The 20,104-nt window shown below is 53.2% G+C and overlaps 1 protein-coding gene across 3 annotated transcripts in view; it reads right to left on the bottom strand.

The window, feature by feature from the left end:
• Positions 1-20,104, bottom strand: part of RBPMS (RNA binding protein, mRNA processing factor) — a 150,089-nt gene that overhangs the window by 17,196 nt on the left and 112,789 nt on the right. For all 3 annotated transcript variants that reach the window (XM_069104948.1, XM_069104949.1, XM_069104947.1), the window contains exons 6-7: positions 11,121-11,251; positions 906-975 (exon numbers count right to left, since the gene is read on the bottom strand). In XM_069104948.1, the coding sequence (XP_068961049.1) occupies positions 913-975; positions 11,121-11,251 (194 nt within the window). In that variant the 3' untranslated portion in view covers positions 906-912. The remainder of the gene's footprint in view (positions 1-905; positions 976-11,120; positions 11,252-20,104) is intronic.

Raw genomic sequence — 20,104 nt, forward strand, 5'->3', positions numbered from 1 at the left:
CACCCTACAGGAGAGTAGGGGGGAAGGGGATGAGAGGGGAGGGTAGATTGGGGGAGAGAGAAGTTAGAAGTACACGCTTTTGAAAAGGGAAGGGTCAAAGTAGAGAACAGAACAGGTAGGGGGCGGGATAGGATGGAGGGAAATATAGTCAATGTTTCACAATATATCCACTGTGGAAATGTTTTGCATAGCTACACATGTACAGCCTATATTGAATTGCTTATCTTCTGCATATAATGGGTGATGAAGGAGGTAGGGAAAGAATCTAGAATACAAAGGTTTAAAATAAAATGTTTTAAAAAATATATTATTTTTTTTTTACATGCAACTGGGAAACACGATATACAGGCACTGGGGTATAGAGATCCGTCTTGCCCTGCTGGAAAGTTGAAGAAGGATGGGGAGGATACAGGAGGGAGCAGATTGGGGGAGGGGGTATACAGTGGGATCGCTGTTTTGGGGTCGTGAGTAGGGGAAAGAAAGACAGGGAGAAAATTTTTAACTCAAAATCTTGTGCAAATGAATGATGTAAACTAAAAATAAACATAAAATTTAATTAAAAATGGGAAGCAAGGCCCGTTCCAGGGCCCTGAGATGGAAGATTCTTGGAGGGAGGGCTAGCTTCATTGTTGCTTTCCTCTCCCAGGGCCTCATGTTGGTCAAATTAGTTGGAGTGGACACACCACATGGAAGCTGGTCAGAGTCCCCCGCGGCTCTTTGGGAAGCCTGGGATGCCTAGGCCTTCCCTCACGGGGATGACACAGGGCACTGAGGGAGATGTGCTGTTCATGGGCATCCCCCAGGCTGCACTCACCCACCCACATCTGGCCTCACTTTCCAAGGCTCTTCTGCTTCAAGCAGAGGGACAAGCCAGCCCAAGGCAGGTGGGCAGGGGTGCTACTTACACAGTATTCAGCAGAACTGACGGGACTTCCAGCCCTGAGATGTAGCGTCGGAGGGAGGGAGCCAGCGCATCTGAAAGGGCGGAGGGAGAGAGGGAAGTGTGAGCCAGGCTGAGCTGTCCCAGCCTCCAGAGTCTGGTCACGGCAGCCTCCTTGCTCCAGACTGTGCTTCCTGAGGCTTCCCTAGCCCCTTCCTCATGGCACACAGGCAGAGAAGGACGTTACCAACTCATCGCCATGTGCAGCTGCTAAGTCAGAGCAAGGACTGGGATCCAGGGCTCTTTCCACCAACCCTAGTGGCCCCCTGGAGGCCCTCAAGTTCCACAATGGCTGTGCCAAGGCAAACCAAGGGCAGTGGTGGGAGGGGGCTTCTTCAGCCATCACCACTGCCTCTTTCCAAGCCCAAGAGTCTGAGGTGCCTCCAGAGACAGTAGCAGGTCCTAGCAGTGTGGTAAAGCATGTGTTGGACACCTCAGGGACAGTGACTGAGGGCCCTGCTCCCAAACAGAAAGGGAGTCACTGAGACTGAGATGCAGAAGGGCTAAGACAGCCAATGCAAACCATTTTCCCACAGCAATGCAGGAACGGAAGACCCTGGCAAGGAACCAGGGGGTGGCCTGTTTGGGGGGATTTCTGTAAGCAGGATGTTGCTTTATCATAGAAAAATGCATCCACTTTGATAAGTCAGGGCTTCCTGGAAGGGGCCCAAGTGAGTAACCGGGAAAGACTAGACAGCCAGAGTGGGTGGAGCCAGGGCCTTCTGGGGGTCTGCTCCCTGGCCCCAGCCCCCGACTCCTTAGGCCATTCCCTGAAAAGGAAGCAGTTACTGCCCTTGGCAGGGTGGCCATTCCACCTACCTATATCAGCAGCATCCCACCCCATGGGGTTTAAAAGGAATATGATCCAAAGGTGGGCAGCAGCTAGCTCTGGGACCAGGAAACTGGAGCAAGCTTTCTATGCCCCTAAACCTTCCCTGCTCGGCAGCAAGGGGCCTCTGAGTCCACTAAGGGGCGTCAGAGGAAGCCCAGTGATTTCCTGGACTGGGATAGCGTCCTTGCTGGCTTGCCCTCTCTGGCTCTATGGGAGAGGTCCCAGGCCAGCAGATCTGGGGGGATGGGAAGGAGTACGTTCCTTAATTGCCCCATTTTATGTGTGAACTATGGGATGGGCTGGAGGGAAACTTTGACTCCCTCAGTGGTTTGCCCTTGGAGGAAAAGAGGTCCCCTTCTGACTGCTCAGCCAGAGCTTCCTGAAAGAAGGTGCCAGTAGGACCGGAGCAAAGGTAACAGGGAGCAGGTCTGGGAGGGGCTGGGATGGACCGACTGACCAATGCCCACTGCTGGACGGCAAGTTAGAGAAAGAGAGAGGGAAAGCCGGGAGGGAATGGTGGCCGACAGGTTCTGGAGCCCGTGTCCGACTTGGACGTTCTGATATGGAGTGGTCAGTGGGGACAGAGAGCCCTCTGATTTAGGGGAGGCCAGGAGGAAAACGACAGTGCCCTCATTGTCACCTGACCCAACTGGCTGAGGCGGTCAGTCTTCTGGACTCAGAATTACAGTGTGTCAGAGCAGAGAGGGCCCTTAGACCACAGAGTATCGTGGATGGAAATGGGTTTTTTATAACAGGGAATATCAGAGTTGGCTGGGCAGCCCCAACCCAAGCCACAGCACTTCCCGAAGGAATGATGGAGGCACCTTCTCGTTCTCAGCAGAGACAAGCCTCTGTGTTCTGGTTGCTGGGCTCAACACCACAATGAACCCTTAATGGAACCACAGAACATGCCAGGAAACTGGCCCCGGAGGACATCCACAGCTGGCTGTTCTTCACCTTGGGCTACCCCCTGTAGACACCCGAGCCCACTGGACACCATCGTGGATGTGTTTAAACATGTCTGAGGAGTGCGCCCCACGGGAATCAGAGTCCAAGCTTCCCATGTAGGCTAAAAACAAAGAGAGAAAAAAGCCAGGTACGTACCCGTGGTTCACGGCTTTGTGCATCTGAATCCGCTTGCTCACTGAGCAAAGACCAGGGCTGAAGTGGCCTTCCTGAGACAGGTGGTGAAGGAAGGGGAGGGGGAACAGACTCCCTGCTCCCGGAGGGGGCCAGGGGACCTAGGGGTGACACGCAGGAGATGGGGGCGGGTTCTTTGTGCATCAGAGGTCAGGACTGGTGCAGGGCTAGTGAGAACTGGTGCCTCCCTGGGGCTGGCAAGGCATCGGAGAAAGAAGGAGGGAAAGAAGAAAAGGAGGAAGAGGATGGCCTGACTGCTGTGTGAGGAAAGGTGACCCTGGCCTGACTGTCCTCCCCGGGCTTCGTGGACGCTCACGCAGCCACCACGCCAACACGCGTGCCCCCAGGCGTCCTCTGCCTCCTGCCACAAGTCCCGGGGACCAATGGCTTGTGCCATCTGCCCTGGGCCACTTCCCAGCTGTCTCTCCTTTTCATCCAGTCCCTCCAGAGACTAGCACTGTGCAGGGCACACAGTAGGGATTTAGAACTGTTGTTGGACTGGCTTAACAAGGATCCACAGCAGGACTCTGCTCACAATGACACCGGCATCTCTCAGCTTGAACCCTTCCCACCAACCCCAACCCCGGGGGGACCTCACTGTAGCGTGGGAGGGAAACAGGCATTTATTAAGTGCCGACTATGCCAGGTACTGTGTGCCAAGAGCTTTATAATTATGGTCTCATTTGATCTTTACAACAGCCCTGGGAGGGAGGGGCTATGCTGATCCCCATTTTACAGCTGAAGGAGCTGAGGTAGACAGAGGTTAAGTGACTTGCCCACAGTCACACTGCTACTAAGTATCTGAGGTTGCATTTGAACTCAGGTCTTCCCGATTCCAGGACCAACGCTCTGACCACTGCTCCCCCGGTTGCATCTAGACAGTTCTGTCTTTACAACTGGCAGATCCCGGGGAAAGGATGCTACCAGACCCTGCCTCCGACTGCAATTCCACAAGGAAGCCCAGGGCTGTGCTGACAGCTGCTATCATTCACAACATGCTGGACTCAGGGCTGTCGCTTCCCCTTTCTCCACATCCCTGCTTACACTGTCCCCTCGCCTCTGACCAGACTCTCCCTTCCCACCTGCAGACAGCTGTCATTCGCGGCCCCCATCGGGGGCTCCTCCTAGACCTGGCAGAACAGGCTTGCCCTGTTCTCCCACCCCTCCACAGATGCCTCGGGCTGGTCCCTGATTACAGTTTACCTCATCTCTACTCCCTCAGTTCCTAGAGCAGGCCCCCCTAATACGCAGGCCATGAGAAAACAAGGTACATGTGCCTTCTATGGTCAGCTGAGAGAATATCTGGAAAGTGCTTTGCAAACCTTCAAGTGGTACATGAATGCTGCCCACTGTCACTGTTGCTTCTGGAATAAGAAATGAAAACATGTAACAAGGCACAGCCCAGGGCAGGAGTGAGTGAATGATGCACAAGACCCGAGTTCAAATCCTGCCTGTGTGACCTCAGGCAAGCTGCTGAAACCTTGAACTGACTGCTCCCTCCCAGCCCTAAGCAAGTGTGCTCTCCCAGCAACATCTGAACCAACAAATGGCTGACTGCAGTTAGCCCCCGTTAGCCCAGAAAAGCTGGTGCTGGGCACAGAGCAAGCCCTCGACAAAGGCCCTCTGGCTTTACGGCAAGGACAGTCTGGGCAGTCTGCACATCAGGCACTAAGCATGAGACTGTGCATACAGAAAGTGCTTAATAAATGCTTGCGGATTGAGCTAAATCCTTTCTGTCCCTCTGGAGCAATCGCACTGTTTCCAAGGTTGCAACAGCCCAGCTCTAGCAAGGAAGGAGGAGGTGAGGAGAGGCCCGAGATTCCTTTCCTTCTCTGTGACTTTTCCATCCCTGATGGCGGATCCCTGGCTCCAGACAGATCTGGGGGCCCACGTCCCCGGAGGCTTCCTGCTGCTCCGTGTCACCTGCCTGACCTGAATTCAGCAAGCCCCTTCGCCCTGGTAACACGAGGGCCTGGGCCAGAGTTCCCAGGCCCTGCTCTTCAGGAGGGCCGGTGAAGCTAGCAGAAGCCGAGGCCTGGGCTTGGCAGCCCTCCACCTCATGGCACGTCCCAGCTGGACATGCCGGCCAGACAGCAGCAGCAGCAGCAGAGAGAATGCATGAGGACGTGACAGAGCCCCAGGAACGAGGCGTGCCGGGTGAGAGTACCCAAGCGTGTAAGCCCTTGTGGCACACGGAGGCCACGCTTGGAGCTGGTTATCCATATTTAATATTTTCCTTGGTTAATTTTTAACTGTGTTTGCTGTCGAGGGCCATTAGCGGGGCCAGGGCGCCGGGCTCAGTGAGCAGGAAAGAAGGAAGCCCCAGCAGCCAGTGCGGCCTCATACTCTGAAGGCTGCTGCTCAGCTCTCTGGGCTGGTGCGGATGGCTGGCTGGCATCACGGAGCCTGAATAAAACATGACTCCATCAGGAGGGAATCTGTCTTTTCCACCCCGTCACCATCGTTCTTCTTCAAAGCCAGGTTCACAGCTCCTTTTATTTTCTTCAAGCTCCAATTTCCAAAAGTAGCAAAAAGACTTCAGGAACTTCTGAGGACTTGTGTCTCCACAGACAGAGGCCAACAGCACCTACTTGGCTTCCAGAGAAACAACGTGGTGCAATGGAGAGATGAGACTGGATGAAGTGACCGCCCCATAGCACTAACTATCTGTGGGCAAAGTGCAAGGGGGTGTGTGGTGTGGGGCAGAGAGCACGGGCTTTGGGAGTCGGGAAGCACAATCTAAACCCGGGTTTGGACCTTACCAGTTGTGTGACCCTGGGCAAGTCACCGCAGCTCTCCGGGCCTGTTTCTTCATCAAATGAGGGTCCTGAATGGCATGGCCTCTGAGGTACTTCAAGCTCAACACCTATGATCCTATTATCATTTATCGAAGCTAGCAGGAGAGGAGAGGGCACCAGTCAGCCCTTCCCTACCTGCCTACGCTTTTCCATCACTGTCCCAAAATTCTGGAGGATGCTGGAATTCTGTAACACAGCAGCAGCACAAATCTCACCCTGGGGCTTTTACTTGGTTCACATCAACACACGCTTATTAAGCACCTACTGCATTCAAGACCCTAAACTAGGTGCCAACCCATAAGGCTGCTGGGGGAAAAAAGCAGCTAAGTCAGTGCAAGGTAATTGAGGAAAAGGTGGGGAAGAAGAGGAGGGAGCAGAGAAGAAGAGGAGGGAGCAAGGAAGAGCAGGCAGAGAAGAAGAGAGCAGGAAGGAGAGAAGGTAAGGGAGAAAGAAAGAAGAGAGAGTGAGGGAGAGGGGGGAAGCAGAAAAAAGAAGGGAAGGAGAGAAGAAAGAGAAGGGGAAGGAAAAAGAAAGAGAAGGAGGAGGGAGGAGAGGGGGAGAGATCATTGACAACTAGGGAAAAGGCAGAGATTGGGAAAGGCTTCACAGAGGATGTGGTGCCTGTGCTGAGCTCTGAAGGCAGATCCTGAGATGGAGATGAGAAGGGAGTACATTTCAGACACCGAGGATGGTCTAGCAAATGCAGAGAGCTTAGATACAGCTGTCAAATTTGGAAAAAAGCAAGTGAACCAGTCTGGCCAGAAGGAAGAGGGGTTGGAACAAGGTTGGAAAAGCAGTCTAAAGGCAGACTACTGAGGACCTTGAATGCCTGGCAAAATAGCTTATATATGATGCTGGGGGCACTAGGAAAATGAGCGAGTTGGCAAGTGACAGGGTCAAACCTGTGCCGTTCGAGTGTTATTCTGGCATCTCTGTGTGCAGGAGGGATTCGATGAGAGGAGGGACAGCCAAGGGGGCCAATTAGAAAGCTACTATCATTGTCCAGACCAGTGGTTCCCCACTTTCTCATTCTGTGAAACTCAACAAAAATGATGGGATGTGTTGTGAGTGCAAGAGGGGTAGCGTGGCATGGGGCAAAGATCATGGACCTTGGGAGCCAGCAAGACACAGTCTAAATCTGGGCTCTGACCTTACCAGCTGTGTGACACCGGGCAAGTCACCCCAGGGCAATATAACACACTGCTATTAAAGATTTGTTAGCAGCAGTCCTTTAGACCATAAATGGGAGCCACGGTCCAGACAAGAAGTGAGAAAGGCTTCAACTTGGCTGGGTGAGTGGAAAGGAGGCACACATGAAGAGCTGGTGGAGAAAGGCAGAAGGAAGAACCTGGGTGGCTGGCAGGACAACGGCGCACTTACAGATAGCAACAGGAGAGTCTGGAACAGGGCTGGCTGGGCTTAGTGGGGAAGAGGAGCAGCTTGTAGGAGGTAACTCAGAATGCCTATGGGACTGCCCTATGCAGAAGCCGGAGTTTACTCCGCAAAGAGCCTGGGGCAGCTCAATCTATGGATCCAGGAGTTATCCACGTGGGGAGTGGACCCATGGGAGCTCTGGAGAGGAGTGTGTGCTCTGGCAGAGCTCCCTCTCTTCCTTCTTTATCTCTAGATTGAAAAGCCTACGATCTTTCATGAATCGAGGGGATAGTGGATGCTATGGGAATGGATGGGATTGCCCAGGAGATCATTTAAGAGAAGAAAAGCAGAGTGAGAACAGCCCCTCGAGTACAAGGGCAGGAAAAAAAGCCAGAGAAAAAGCGTATGGAGCATTCAGAAAGCCCAGAGGAGCGCCAGGGGGTGTAGTGTCCCAGGGGTCAAGGGAGGGGAGAGCCAGCAGTGGCAGGGAGACCAAGGAGGCTATGGTCAGAAGAAAGGCTACCCAGAGGAAGCAGCCCTGGCAGACTGTAAGACACTAGAATGTAGACATGGTAGGGAAGTACCGTGTTTCCCCGATAATAAGACACTGTCTTATTAATTTTTTTGGAAAGAAAAACACCAGAGGGCTTATTTTCAGGGGAGGGCTTATGTTGTCCTGCCTCAGCTCTCCTCCGCGGCACTGCTCTCAATGGCGCCAGCAAGCCAATCACTGGGGAAGAACAGGATGACGCGCTCACTGCTGCAGCTCTGATTGGATGCAGCTCAGAGCGCGGCGTGCGTTTCAGGGTACCGTAATGTAGCGTGTAGCGCAGGGGATCACCTTCACTACAGTAGCAATCTCAATAGGGCTTATTTTTAGAGGAATCTTACACAGTAAGGGGAGGGCTTATTTTCGGGATAGGTCTTATTATCGGGGAAACACGGTAGAGGCAGGGAGGGTCTACGTAACATCATTTCTATGATCCTTTAAGGCAGGCAAACACCTGATATATAATTTAATACATGACAATATATAATACAATTATTACAATAATATAATAAGTAATATGCCTCATAAAAACCCAAAGAGGGGAGAGGCCAGAGGTATTATTATCTTCTCCTATTTTACAAAGGAGGAAACTGAGGCTCAGAGAGGTTCGGTCACTGAGGCTTCCAGAACTCTTCCAGGCTGCCTTTCATGAATACAGATGAATGGCATAAGAGAATGTATATTTATGTGACGGTGCACTCTGTGCAATAATGAACGCAGAAAGAAGACGATTTTAAAAAGACCGAGGAAGACTTGTATGAACTGATGCCAGAAGGAAGGGCAGCACCAGCAGAACAAGTTCTACTATGATGTCAATACTATGAAAAAGAACTGTCCTGAAGACAAGGAATGAGGCGAGCAGCCCCAGGAGCCTGGGGGTGCGGCACTGAAAAGCCAACAGCCATGAAGACCGTGAGAACTCGACCCGATGCCCATCCACGATGGCAAGGGGTCGGTGATGAAGCATGCCGCCTTCCTCCTGCCAGCAGGAGGGGCAGGATGCCCACAAACCATGGGAATTTGGGCAGACAGGCTTGGCTGTTACAAGGAATCTGGTTTTCTTCTCTTTTTTTCCAATGGGATGGGGGTAAGGTGGGAGGGAGAGTAAACACATTTCTGTTAATTAAAGAAAACACTTACAAAGGAGAAAGTTGGCAGGGGCAGGGGTGGGCCAGATGTTGCCTGCACTTCCGGATGAGGGCACTATATTATTAGCTTTACTCTGTTATAAGAGAGCTCTAGGGGAATATGGGTAATCTGGAAATATTTGTAACGTAAAAACAAAACTCACAGACAACATGGAAAATTTCTTCAGAATAAAGAGTACGGACAGTTCTTCTAAGGAGTTTGGCAGGAAGAGAGAGGAGGAAAAGCATCAGCTGGAAAGATTTGGGCAGCACAAGGAAAGGGGGATGATGGATGGAGCAGGGGGCGAGATCAGCCTTAGAGAGGAGGGCTTAGCTTCATGTGGGAGGAGCCTCCCACCTGACCCTGGGCCAAAGGGGACAGAGTGGAAGGGAAGAGAAGAGGAAGTGGGGGCAGGTCAAATCCAGAGAAGGGGGAGAGGTCTGCAGACAGGGCAGGACTGGGGGGGGGGTGAGGGGGCCTTCTAGGAGGCTGGGGAAGGGCCTGGAGGCCCATGTTTCCCCATCGATCCAAGAACAGGATGCTCCCAGGAGAGCTGAATCTTGGGGCTCTGAGGACAAGCTGCAGCTTTCAGTCCAGAGTACCCAATACCATCATATATGCATAGAGGTAAAAAGTGGAGCCCAGAAAGATGCCTGGTTTGGGCATGGACTGAATCACCAGAATCTCCAGACGGACAAGGAGGGGCTTCCCAGAGTCCCTCTCTTCTCTCCTTCCTAGGACGTCTCTCCTGGGCTTGGTGGGGAAGGTCCCCACTTTGCAGCTTTGTTGACGGACCATGCAGAAAGCCTCCGAGGGTCCAGCAGCCTCCGGATGGCTCTGGGGGAACCAGGGAACCTGACTCACTGGATGGGCCTTTTCCTGGCGACACAAACCATCTCCTCTTGGAGAAAACAAACACGCTGGGCCCAGGATGGGCCCCCGGAAGCTGCTGTCATGGAGTGCTGTGCATGTTTCCAGTCCAAATTAGGATTTTTCATTCAAATCCCTCCCACAGTCCTTGGAGACGCAGAGCTCACAGGCCTCTGAAGGCTTCATTGGCTGATCAGGAGCCTCTCCCTCCATAGAAACCAGGGTCACATCCATCACTCTTCTGTTGCTGGGGGATCAAGGGTCCCAGGAGAGGTGCATCAGGGCTCCGGCAAAGCAGGGGGGCTAGCATCCAGGGAAGAGAGAGCACTGAGATGACACCCTAAAGGCCTGAGGAGCCATGAAGAGGCTGAGCCTGGAACCAGCAATCTGGCCTTACTGTTTGTGGGACCTGAGCCTGTTTCCTTATCTGTAAAATGCAGGAGGGAATTCGAAGGCCTCAGTTCTTTCCAGGACTCTGAGTCAGAGACCACAGGGGCAAGCCCTGAGTCTTCCCCCAAGGACAAAGCGCAGGTATGGTAGGCCAGATAGTGACTGGGGGGGGGGGGGCCTAGGAGGAAAGAAGGAAGGGGGCAGAACCTGCTGAGCTCTCCCTCTGAGGCTGTCAGCAGACAATGGGAGGCAGGGCTCAATCGGGGGACAAGCTCAGGACTGAAGCCTGGCTCACTTCACACCCTGCCTGACCTTGGAAAAGTCCTTTCCTCTCCTGGGTGCCAGTGTGCTTGTCTGGGAAATGAGGGAAGGTTAAGGTCCTGGTTCCTCTCAGAGGGAGGGGGACAGGGGCCTAGAGGAGACAATGCAGGCTGGCCAATGAGAGCCGTAGATGGGTCGCTTGTAAAGAAGACAGAGAATGGGAAGGAGGCCTGGGCCTCATGCGGTCTTACTGGGCAGCTCTGGGAGGACATGCCTACAGGACCTCAGAGAATCACCCCCACATCACCATGATGACCACTCTGTCCTTTGGACTCTGTGAAATAACCCGAGGGGGCCAGCCCAATCCTGTCCTCCTGTGAGTGGAGGATGCCCGGATCTCAGTGACCCTGGAAATGGGCTGGGATGAGACCTGGCCTCCCACACACTCTGGGAAACCCTTTTCCACACAAACACTGCCCTCTGTGTGTGTGTGCGCACCTGGTGGCGGTCTAATGCCCCAGCCCTGTTACAGCCTCTGGCTACCTGATGCTCTCTCTTCCCTGTCCTGGCCCCTCAGGTGAGAGGAAGGTGAGATCATTAGGGAGAAGAAGGTGTTGGAAACTGGATCAGGCAGTGGGTGACAGACATCCCTTTTGTCCGTCCTGCCTCCCAAGCCTGGGAGGGGATGGCTTCAGGTCAAGATCAAGGCCATCATTCATCTCTTGAGGGTAGATCTGTTAGCGGGACAGGGGTTAGTTGTACTGTGCACTCGAGGGAGCCAAGTTTGGAAGGATGGGTGCTGGAGTGAGTCAGGTCGTGGCGATGGGTCCGAATTACCTGGGCATGCAGTGAAGCGGGATAGGTGAAAGCAGGCGGGGGTAGAGCAGGCGCCAACTCCGCTGGGTACAGAGGGTACGGGGCCCACACTTCAGGGGTGCTGGGATAAAGTGCAGGCACTGTGAGCTCATCTGCAAAAGAAGAAGAGGGAGCACAGGGTTAGTGGGCATCGGGAGTGAGGGTCAAAAGAACCAGCCTCCCCGGGCCCAGGCCCACCCAACCGCGACCCTCGGAGGCCAGGACGCGAGAACCACTAGCCTCTGGAGCTTGCAGCTGCCCTGGAGGAGCCTGGCGAGGGGAATCCCGAGGCAGGGCAGGAGACCAGAGATGTAGGAGCAGCAGAGAGAGAACAATTAGTGGGACCGGGAGAAAGAGGCTGACGTCTCTGGAAGAGCCACGAGGTAATGGCCTGGTCATACAAAAGCCGGCCCACCCTGGCCCAGCGTGCAAGGGGCTGCACACACCAGCACACCTGGGCGATGTCTCCTTCGCCGTTATGAGGGGGGTCCTATGGCATGGGCTGGGCAGGGAGGGCGATATGGAGAAGGGAAAGGGACAGACAAGAGTATCGGTGCCTCCTTTAAAAACGACCATTCCGTTTACCGCTGCCATCTCTGAGACCAATGGCCCAGGAGCCCAGACCTAGAGCTGGAAGGGCTTAACCAATCAATCAACAGTAAATATTAAGGGCCCACTATGTGCATGCACTGTGATAAGTCCCAGCCCTCAAAGAGCTTATAATCAAATGGCCAGAAAACACGCAAATTCATGTCTAAAAAGAAGCTAAAGCAGAAAGAATCATTAGCAGAGGGGAGGCCTGGGGAAGGTGTTCTGGGGAAGGCGAGATCTTAAAGGAGGCCAGGGAGGTCAGTGGTCAGAGAGGGGCAGCCGGACAGGATGGCCAGAGCTCAGCGGTGGAGGGGCCTTTGCCTAGTGGAAACAAGCCTAGCCCTGAGTTCTACAGACAAAGTGATGGAGGACCTAAGGGAGGCCAAGCCACAGCCTGAACTAATAACGGATAATCACAGCAATAAGACGGCCAGCAGTCACACGGATTTCACAAAGATTCACAAAACACTGTCCAAGTCAGCACTGTCTTGTGGGAGCCTTACAACGCCTTGGGAGGCAGGTGCTACCATGAGCCCCATCTGACAGATGCAGGAACCGTGGATTAAGTGACTTGTCATTTCAATCCAGTGGCAAGCACCTACTGTGTGCAAGGCGCAAGGGCACACGCCGCGGGCAGGGAGAGCTCAGCTCGCAGGCTCATTTCCACCTGGCCACATGGCCTTGGGACTTCTCCCCCAGCCCACCACAGGTGCCTACCTCCCCTTTCTGGCTTCCTTTCATGTGTTAACCCCCCCCCCCACACACACACACACGGACTGTAAGCCCTTGAGGGTTGGGACTGCCTTTCTTTATTCATATGTGTATCCCAAGTGGCTGGCACACAGTAGGTGCTTCATATATGTTTACTGACTAAACACTTATTAAGCACCTGCTATGTACTGGGCTGTGCTGCCTTAGTAAGCACTACATATTGTGAAGGAAAGGGGAAGCACCAGGAAGGGCCTCACAAGGCATGTGGTTCTGGAGCTGAGCTGAGAAGGGAATGAAGGATCTTGATGACAAGGGGGCAGCAGGGGGCAGCTGGAGCAAAGGGAACAGAATGCAGCTGCACAGGACAAGTAAGCCCACCCAGCTGGAATGTGGAGTGTGGGAAATGGTATAAGGAGAAATCCACCTGGCCAGACAGGTGGGAGAAGGTCTGTGTTGGTCAAACTCCAGGCCTGCAGCTCCAGCAACCAGGGGATGAACCTGGGTACCCGTGGGGAAGCCCCGCTCCACGAGCAAACTGACTGGCTACTGCTGCTAAGCTGGATGTGTTCCAGTGAGTGGCGGCACCAGTGCCTGATCTAGGCAGGCCCTAGAAAGGCCCAAGGCCTGCACGAGCCATCCTGTAAGGGGACCAAGGCCAAGGGAAGGCGTGGGGCTGATTAGGATGAACTGAGGAAGGGAGGGGGCATGGGTAGCATGGTGCTGATTCGAGTTCAAATCCAGTCTCAGACATTTCCCAGCAGTGTGACCCTGGACAATTCACTTTACTGCCTGCCTCAGTTTCCTCAGCTGTAAAATGAGGATCATAATAGGCCCAAGGTCTGCGGTTTTTGGGATGGTCAGATGAGATGAGACATGATGCACTTAGCACAGCATCGGGCACATAGTAGGCGTTTTCTAAATGCTAGTGGTTACTATTGTGATCACTGCTCCTGCTGCTACATGGGCAGCCACAGCATTGCATCAGCAGTGTTACATTGTTGCATCGGCAGAGGTACACTGATACATCATCAGTGTTACATTATTACATCATCTTTGTGAAATGGAAATGCAAATTTAAAGATCTTCCCTGCCCCTAGGCTAAACCTGGAGCCTGGGGTGGGAGGCTTGTTTTTCAGTAGATACTCTTTGATTGGGCACTGAGTCAAAAAGGTTGTTACATTCTCTGAGCCCGGAGAAGGCTATATAAGCCCTGATGTGTAGCTTTGTTTTGGGGGCTCACTTTGAGAAGTGTTCTGTGATTTGATCAGATGAGACTCTGGGAAGCCGTTGTCCAGAGCCCCCCTCGGCTTTGAAAAACCCAGATGTTGATTTGGTATGGATGTAATGGTTGGACAGTTTGGAAACCTGTCTACTTGATCTGTTTCTGTCTTGATAATTCTGTCTCTATACTCTGAAGTTCGGGGTGCTGACCTTTTTGCTCTGAACTAGGTAAACGATAAATGTTTGACTGATTAAAGTAAGCTTGTTAACCCATTTTGAGTTGCTTTCCTTTAGCAAAGCAGATCTAAGAACCTGTGTTGGCAGACACCCTGGGGACGCTTGCTGATACACAGTGTTACACTGTTTCATCATCAGTGGGGTCTGAGCAAACCAGGCCAGCAATGCTGATGAAGGCAGGTCCACAGCTCTGGCCAGGAGTGCTTGGGGTCGAACTCTCTGTCAGATCCCAGCTTCGGCAAGCCAAGGCGGGCAGGTCAAACGCTGACTGTCCCAGAGGGCTTCACGAGGACAGTCCCCAAGGTTGGCAAAGTCCTCCATCTTCCAAGGACTAAAGTCCCAGCCTGGAATTGCCAGTGCTGGGCAGAATGGTCAGAGGGGACCCAGATGGAAACAATGAATGGGTGGGTGAATGACTGGGGAGGGCAGGGCAGCCAGGCCACTCCCCGGGAGCTGGGTGCCAGGAGGGAGGCTTGGCAAAGGCTGCTGCTGTTTTGGCACCGTCCAGGCAAGGGGCTGCAGGAGGCCAAGGCCTTGCCGTCAAGTTGGGGGACGTGACAAACACTTGAGGAGGCAGAGGCTTCCACAGAAACTGCCATCTGGCAGGAGAGCCCGCCCACGTGCAGAAGACAACAGCTTCCACTGTAAAGGACCAGCCAGGGAGCGGCGGAGGGCTGGAGGAGGCCAGGAAGGAGGCCACTCCGAGGCTGGCCAGCCAGCACGGTTCTCTCCAGGAAAGCAAGGGACCAAGCTACTTGGGGCATTTACTGAGCAAAGGAGCAGGCCCTGCTGCCTGACCTGGGTACACCTCGAAAATCCAGAGGCCCAGGATGAAGCAGGGGCATCAGACCTTAGCACCGAGGGGTTGAGAACTCGCTTGTCAGGGCAGGGTGCCGACCCCAACCTCCTCTGTGGGTCAGTGTGTATCTGTGAAGGCTGGCCAGTCAGGAAAGGAGACGAGGGGCTCTTTGCATCTGTTCCCGGCCTGGGATCACCCAGCTAGGACTGGAGCTTTGCCTCTCTAGCTCCAAGGACCCCTCTGGTGGGGTGCTAGGTCAGCGCCCAGGACACCACGTTCTTGGTCACGATCCCACACAGCCAGCCAGCCACCCCTACCAGGGCAGGCACCTCTCTGGGGAGCCGTGTCCAGTGGAAACCAGCTGGGGAGAGCCAAGTCTCCTGCTTCTAAAAACAAAGATGTTACAGCTGTTCGGTGGAATGGGGTTTGAGGCCACGATAAGAGTCACTATTTCTACAATCATCCATTTTAGCCAGCCTGCTATTTTAAGATACTCAGTCTGCATCAAGAAATCGAGTCCCAGGAAACAGGAGACAAATCTTTAACCCTGACCAGCTCTTCATTTCTGCCCCATACATGAAAACTATTGGTGGGATGGCCCTTCAACATCAGGCATCCCTCTCCAAGCAGGCTCACGGGGATGCTTTCATTGAATCGTGGGGCTCCCTTTGACCTGGTTTCGAATTCTGCTTTCTGCCCCTCACTATCTCTTATGACCTTATACAATTCTGTTTTTCTTTCCAGCCACATCTTCATGAGAAGATAAGGGTCATCCCAACTCACACCCAAAACATTCCTTGTGGTTTCAAGTTAACTTTAATCTCATCAAACTGGCCTTGCTAAGTGTGTTCAGTTGTTCCATTAGGTGAGAATCTAGCTGTTTAATTTTCCAATTTATGCTCACTCAACTACCACAGCAGATACACAGAAATCAAGGGGAATGTCCATTGCCCACCTCAGCACCTTTGTACACACTGTGCCCGATGCCACCTGTTGAATTCATTTCTTCCCCTGAAGCCCAACCCAAACAGTACCTCCTCTAGGCAGTCCTCCCAGATTCAGCCTTTCCACTCCATCCTATTATAATGACCACCTTCCTACCCTCAGACTGCCCCCCCCTTCTTTCTTCTTTATCTCTCCATTGTACTTAGAATCTAATACTGGGCGTCACAACTCTGTCTTTGTAGCTTACCCCAGTGAGCATCCTGAGGGCAGGGGCTGGACATAGCCAACCCTTTTCTCTCCTTCTTGCCTGCACGTGGTACTTCATCCTGGGGACACTGAATTGGCTGGCTTGACCCAGTACCCTTCCACTGCCTGGAAGCCCCAGGAATGGAGACATCCTGGAGCAAAGACATTCCTCATCACTTCAGCCTTTGGGAGGAGCCCCTTCTGTGACACCCCCACCCACCAAAAGGGCCAGGGAGTGCTGAGAGCCCTACAGCTCTGCCATCCATCAGCTGCGTGACATTGGGCAAGTCATTTCCCTTCTGTGGGCCTCAGTCTACTCCCACGTGCTACACGCCCTCTACACACTACACAGCACGAGGCGAGGTACAGATAAAATAAGGCCGTAGGGAGGTGGGAATGCTTCACAAAACACTTTCAAAAGCCAACCTTGTACTCTAGAAGAAGGGAGGATAGATGAACACAGCCAGAGATGAACGGGGAAGAAACCCGGCTGGAAACAGTAACAGCAGCAGTTGAGAAAGCCTGGGCCCGACGAAAAATTCCATTCCAATTATTTTTAATGAAAAAAGAATCCATTGTAAACTTAGGAAAACAAACCAGCCTCGTGGTCAGGGGAGGTCTTGGGAGGACTTGCAAAGTGTGTCCCCTATGAGGCCTCCCCCAGTGAGGGGCTGCTCCCTGCCCCCTGAACGAGGCCTCAGAAAGAGCTGACTGTGGGGTGCAATCGCGAGAATGTACGGCCAGAGCTAGATGGGTCTTGGGGAGCATCTGGGCCCACACCCGTATCCTACCCGGAGGGAAACTGAAGCAAGGGACCAAGTATTCAGTACGTGCCTACGACATGCCAAGCACCGCACCAAGTGAAAAGAAATGTGTAAGGCAGTCTCTGCTCTCCAGGTACTGGGCTAACGACCCAGCATGCAAACTGTGCAACCTTTTGGCCAGGTGACGTTGGAGCTGGCAGAGGAAGGGCACTAGAACTGAGGCGCGGTGGGGGTGGAGGTGGGACGGGAGCTGAGCTCAGGAAGCCTGGAGATGGAGATGAGGAGGGAGGGCATCCCAGGGGTGGGGGACAGCCAGGGCAAAGCCTCAGTGTCTGGAGATTAGCCAGTGTCTCGGGATGGCCGTCACCCAGCTGACAGGTCAAACAAGAGGATGGGACCATGCACTTTGACGATCCTCTGGCCCATCGGTTAAGTCACAGGGCCTGGCATTGGGGTCACTCCTGTTGGGCTCCAGTCACCGCTGGGACCCAGGGCACGTGCCCACTTGCTGCTTCATGTGGAGACAGTTCAGGGGCTTTATTCAAAGGGGAGTTCAGGGGAAGCTGAATCAAGGAGAGGGAATGAATCCAGCCCAGGCTAAAAATCTCCACCGATATGGGCCCATGCTCCTCAGGAACCATGATGGTACCTGGGGATGCAGGTGGATAAGTCTGGAACCAGCTCCTCCCCTCGGGCCAGGCTCACACTTCTGCCCAGCGGGTTTTCATCTGGACAGGAGGAAGCCCAGAGTCAACTCTAGCATCCGGCCCCATTCCTAGGAGTCCGGGCTGGAAGAGCCCTCAGGGATTGTCATCTTTTACAAACAGGGAAACTGAGGCCCAAAGGGAAATGATCTTCCCAGGGTCACACCAGTACTCAGTAGCAGAGTCAGGCCCTAAGATTCCAATCCAAGCATTCTTTCTATGGGCTCATAGGAGAGGTTTGGGGAGCACAGGTGTTTCCCGATGCACAGGGAATGGGGGGAAATGCTGACAAAACAAAGAAAGCAGAGACAAACATCCTGCCCCAGGGAGCTACCAGTCTAATGGGGAGACAGCAGGCCAACCACTCTGTACAAACAAGCTACGGACAGCAGAGGGACAGCTGGAGAAGGAAGAGGGTGGGAGGGCTTCCTGGAGGAGGCCGGCTGAGGCCTGAAGGGAGCCACAAGCCTTCACCGTGTATTAGGGACCTCAGAATACAACAAGCATGAGAATGCACAGCATTAAAAATATACAGGAAACTCCTTCCGCCATGCACCTACCAAGTAGGGCTTAAGAGAGAGGTCCTTGGGCAGCCAGGTGGTGTGGTAGATGGAGTGCTGGGTCTGGAGTCAGGAGGACTTGAGTTCAAATCCAGCTTCAGACACTTACTAGTCATGTGACCCTGGGCAAGTCACTTTACTCTGTTTGCCTCGGTTTCCTCATCTGTAAAATGAGCTGGACAAGGAAATGGCAAACCCCTCCAGCATCTCTGCCAAGAAACCCCCAAATGGGGTAATAGAGTCAGACATGACTGAAAAATGACTCAACAATAAATGCTTACTGACTGATGAGGGCCCGATGGCAGCCCTCAATTCACTGATAGACATGAGGTCAAAAGAAAGGCCAGTGACTACCTTTCATCACATTAGAAAGCCAAGGTTAACATCATAACTGAAAATATTTACTAAAAAATATACCCTGGGACAGCAACTACATAGCTTCATCTTAGAAAAAACTGGCAAGCAATTGCATTGTTGGACCTGGGCAGTGGGCAATTTACTTGGAAAGCAATCGGGCAATATGTCACGTTATACCCTTTGACCTTATTACCTGCACTGTGTCCTCAGGATATATCAAAGGGAGACAAGGCCTGTCTGCAGAGTACATCCCTAGGAGCTCTGTGATATACAAGGCAGGAAAGAGAGCATATGTTCAAACGCAGAGGGACTGTTCTGCCCAGGCGCTGGCCTCTGGAATTCTCCCAGTCAAGTGGGAATTCATTTCCAATTAGCTACTCAACTGGCACATGCCAATGGTGTGGGGATCCCAGCCCCAAATGGCACGTTATTCTTTATCTGATTAGGCTGCTTTTGATAAAGGAGATGTAGTTTGTTTTAGTGTCTGGGGCAGACCTGTGATGTCATTAATGCAGGAACCCACTCAGCAAATGCAGGAGGGCAGCTCGGCCAGAGGCTGGACCTGAACCCAGCTCTCTGTGCCTCTAAGGCGGACGCTCTATCTGCCATGGTACACTGCTTCTAATAAGGGCATATACTTTTTTTTGGGGGGGGAGGTTTTAAATACAGTGGGAAGAGAAATGTGTTCTACACAAAATGTCTGGCAGGTGAGGAAATGACTCCATCCCTGTGCCTGTTGAGCTGATGGTCCAATGGGAACCCCCTTTGCTCCCTCTCAGGCCCTGGCCTGCTGAGAAGGGGACCCAGGAGGCAAGGACACAAGCGCTGGCTTTCTGCCAGCCTGCTCTTGGGGTCCTGGGAAATGTGTCAGCGTCATCAAATTCCTGGAGGTGAGGGGAGACCTCCAGGGATGGGTGGGAGGGTGGAGGTCAGGAATGCCAGAGCCCACAGCCCGGGCCCATCCTTCTGGTGCCCACTGCGCACTCATGTCTGCCTGGGGCCAGGCCGAAGATTCTGGGAATGTGGAGCACTAGCTCCCGCAGAAGGAGCTGCCTTGTTTATTTTTGTAAGGAACAGCCTGGTCCCTCAAGTGCTGAGACTAGGGCTTGCTGCCTCCCCGGCAACATCACGGGGGGCTGTGAGGAGAGGCATTCCATGCCGAGAACTAGTCCAGTACCTCCCGGGAGAACAAAGGCCCAGCCGGGCGTGACTGACCTTCAGCGCCCAGGCCCTCCCTACCCTAGCTCAGCATATTTTCTTCTTCGGGGTCACTTAGTCTTCCTGAGCCTCAGTTTCTCCACCTGTAAAATGGGGAGGAAGGGAAGGCAGTACCCTCCACAGGTTCCTTCTAGTTCCAAATTCACCTGCTTATGATACCTACTGTAGAAAACAAAAAAGAGATGGCCCCACGTACCAGAAGGTGACAGGCAACAACAGCCACCAGCCATCCAAGACAAACTCGGAAAATCTTTGCCAAAAATGTGCATTTCCTTTAGCTTTATGGGAAAAAAACAGAAACTGAGAGAAAGACTACAACCTCTGGTCTGGGGAACAGGAGGGACATGGATCTCGCCTGTGAGAAGGCAGAACTACTTGACCCCTCATTTTGCTTCTGTGTTCTCAGAGAAGGACAATCCCTTGGACTGGAAAAGGAAGTACAGAAATGTGACCAGGTAGGAGGAAGAGAGAGAGGGAGGGAGGAGGGAAAGAGGAGGGAGAGGAGGAGGAGGGAAAGAGGAGGGAGAGGAGGAGGAGGGAAAGAGGAGGGGGAGGAGGAGGGAAAGAGGAGGGAGAGGAGGAGGAGGGAAAGAGGAGGAGGGAGAGGAGGAGG

Source organism: Petaurus breviceps, unplaced genomic scaffold, assembly GCF_028583685.1.
Source record: "Petaurus breviceps papuanus isolate PSGF00001 unplaced genomic scaffold, PetGlider_PUasm1.0 689, whole genome shotgun sequence".
Classification (NCBI taxonomy): Eukaryota; Metazoa; Chordata; class Mammalia; order Diprotodontia; family Petauridae; genus Petaurus; species Petaurus breviceps.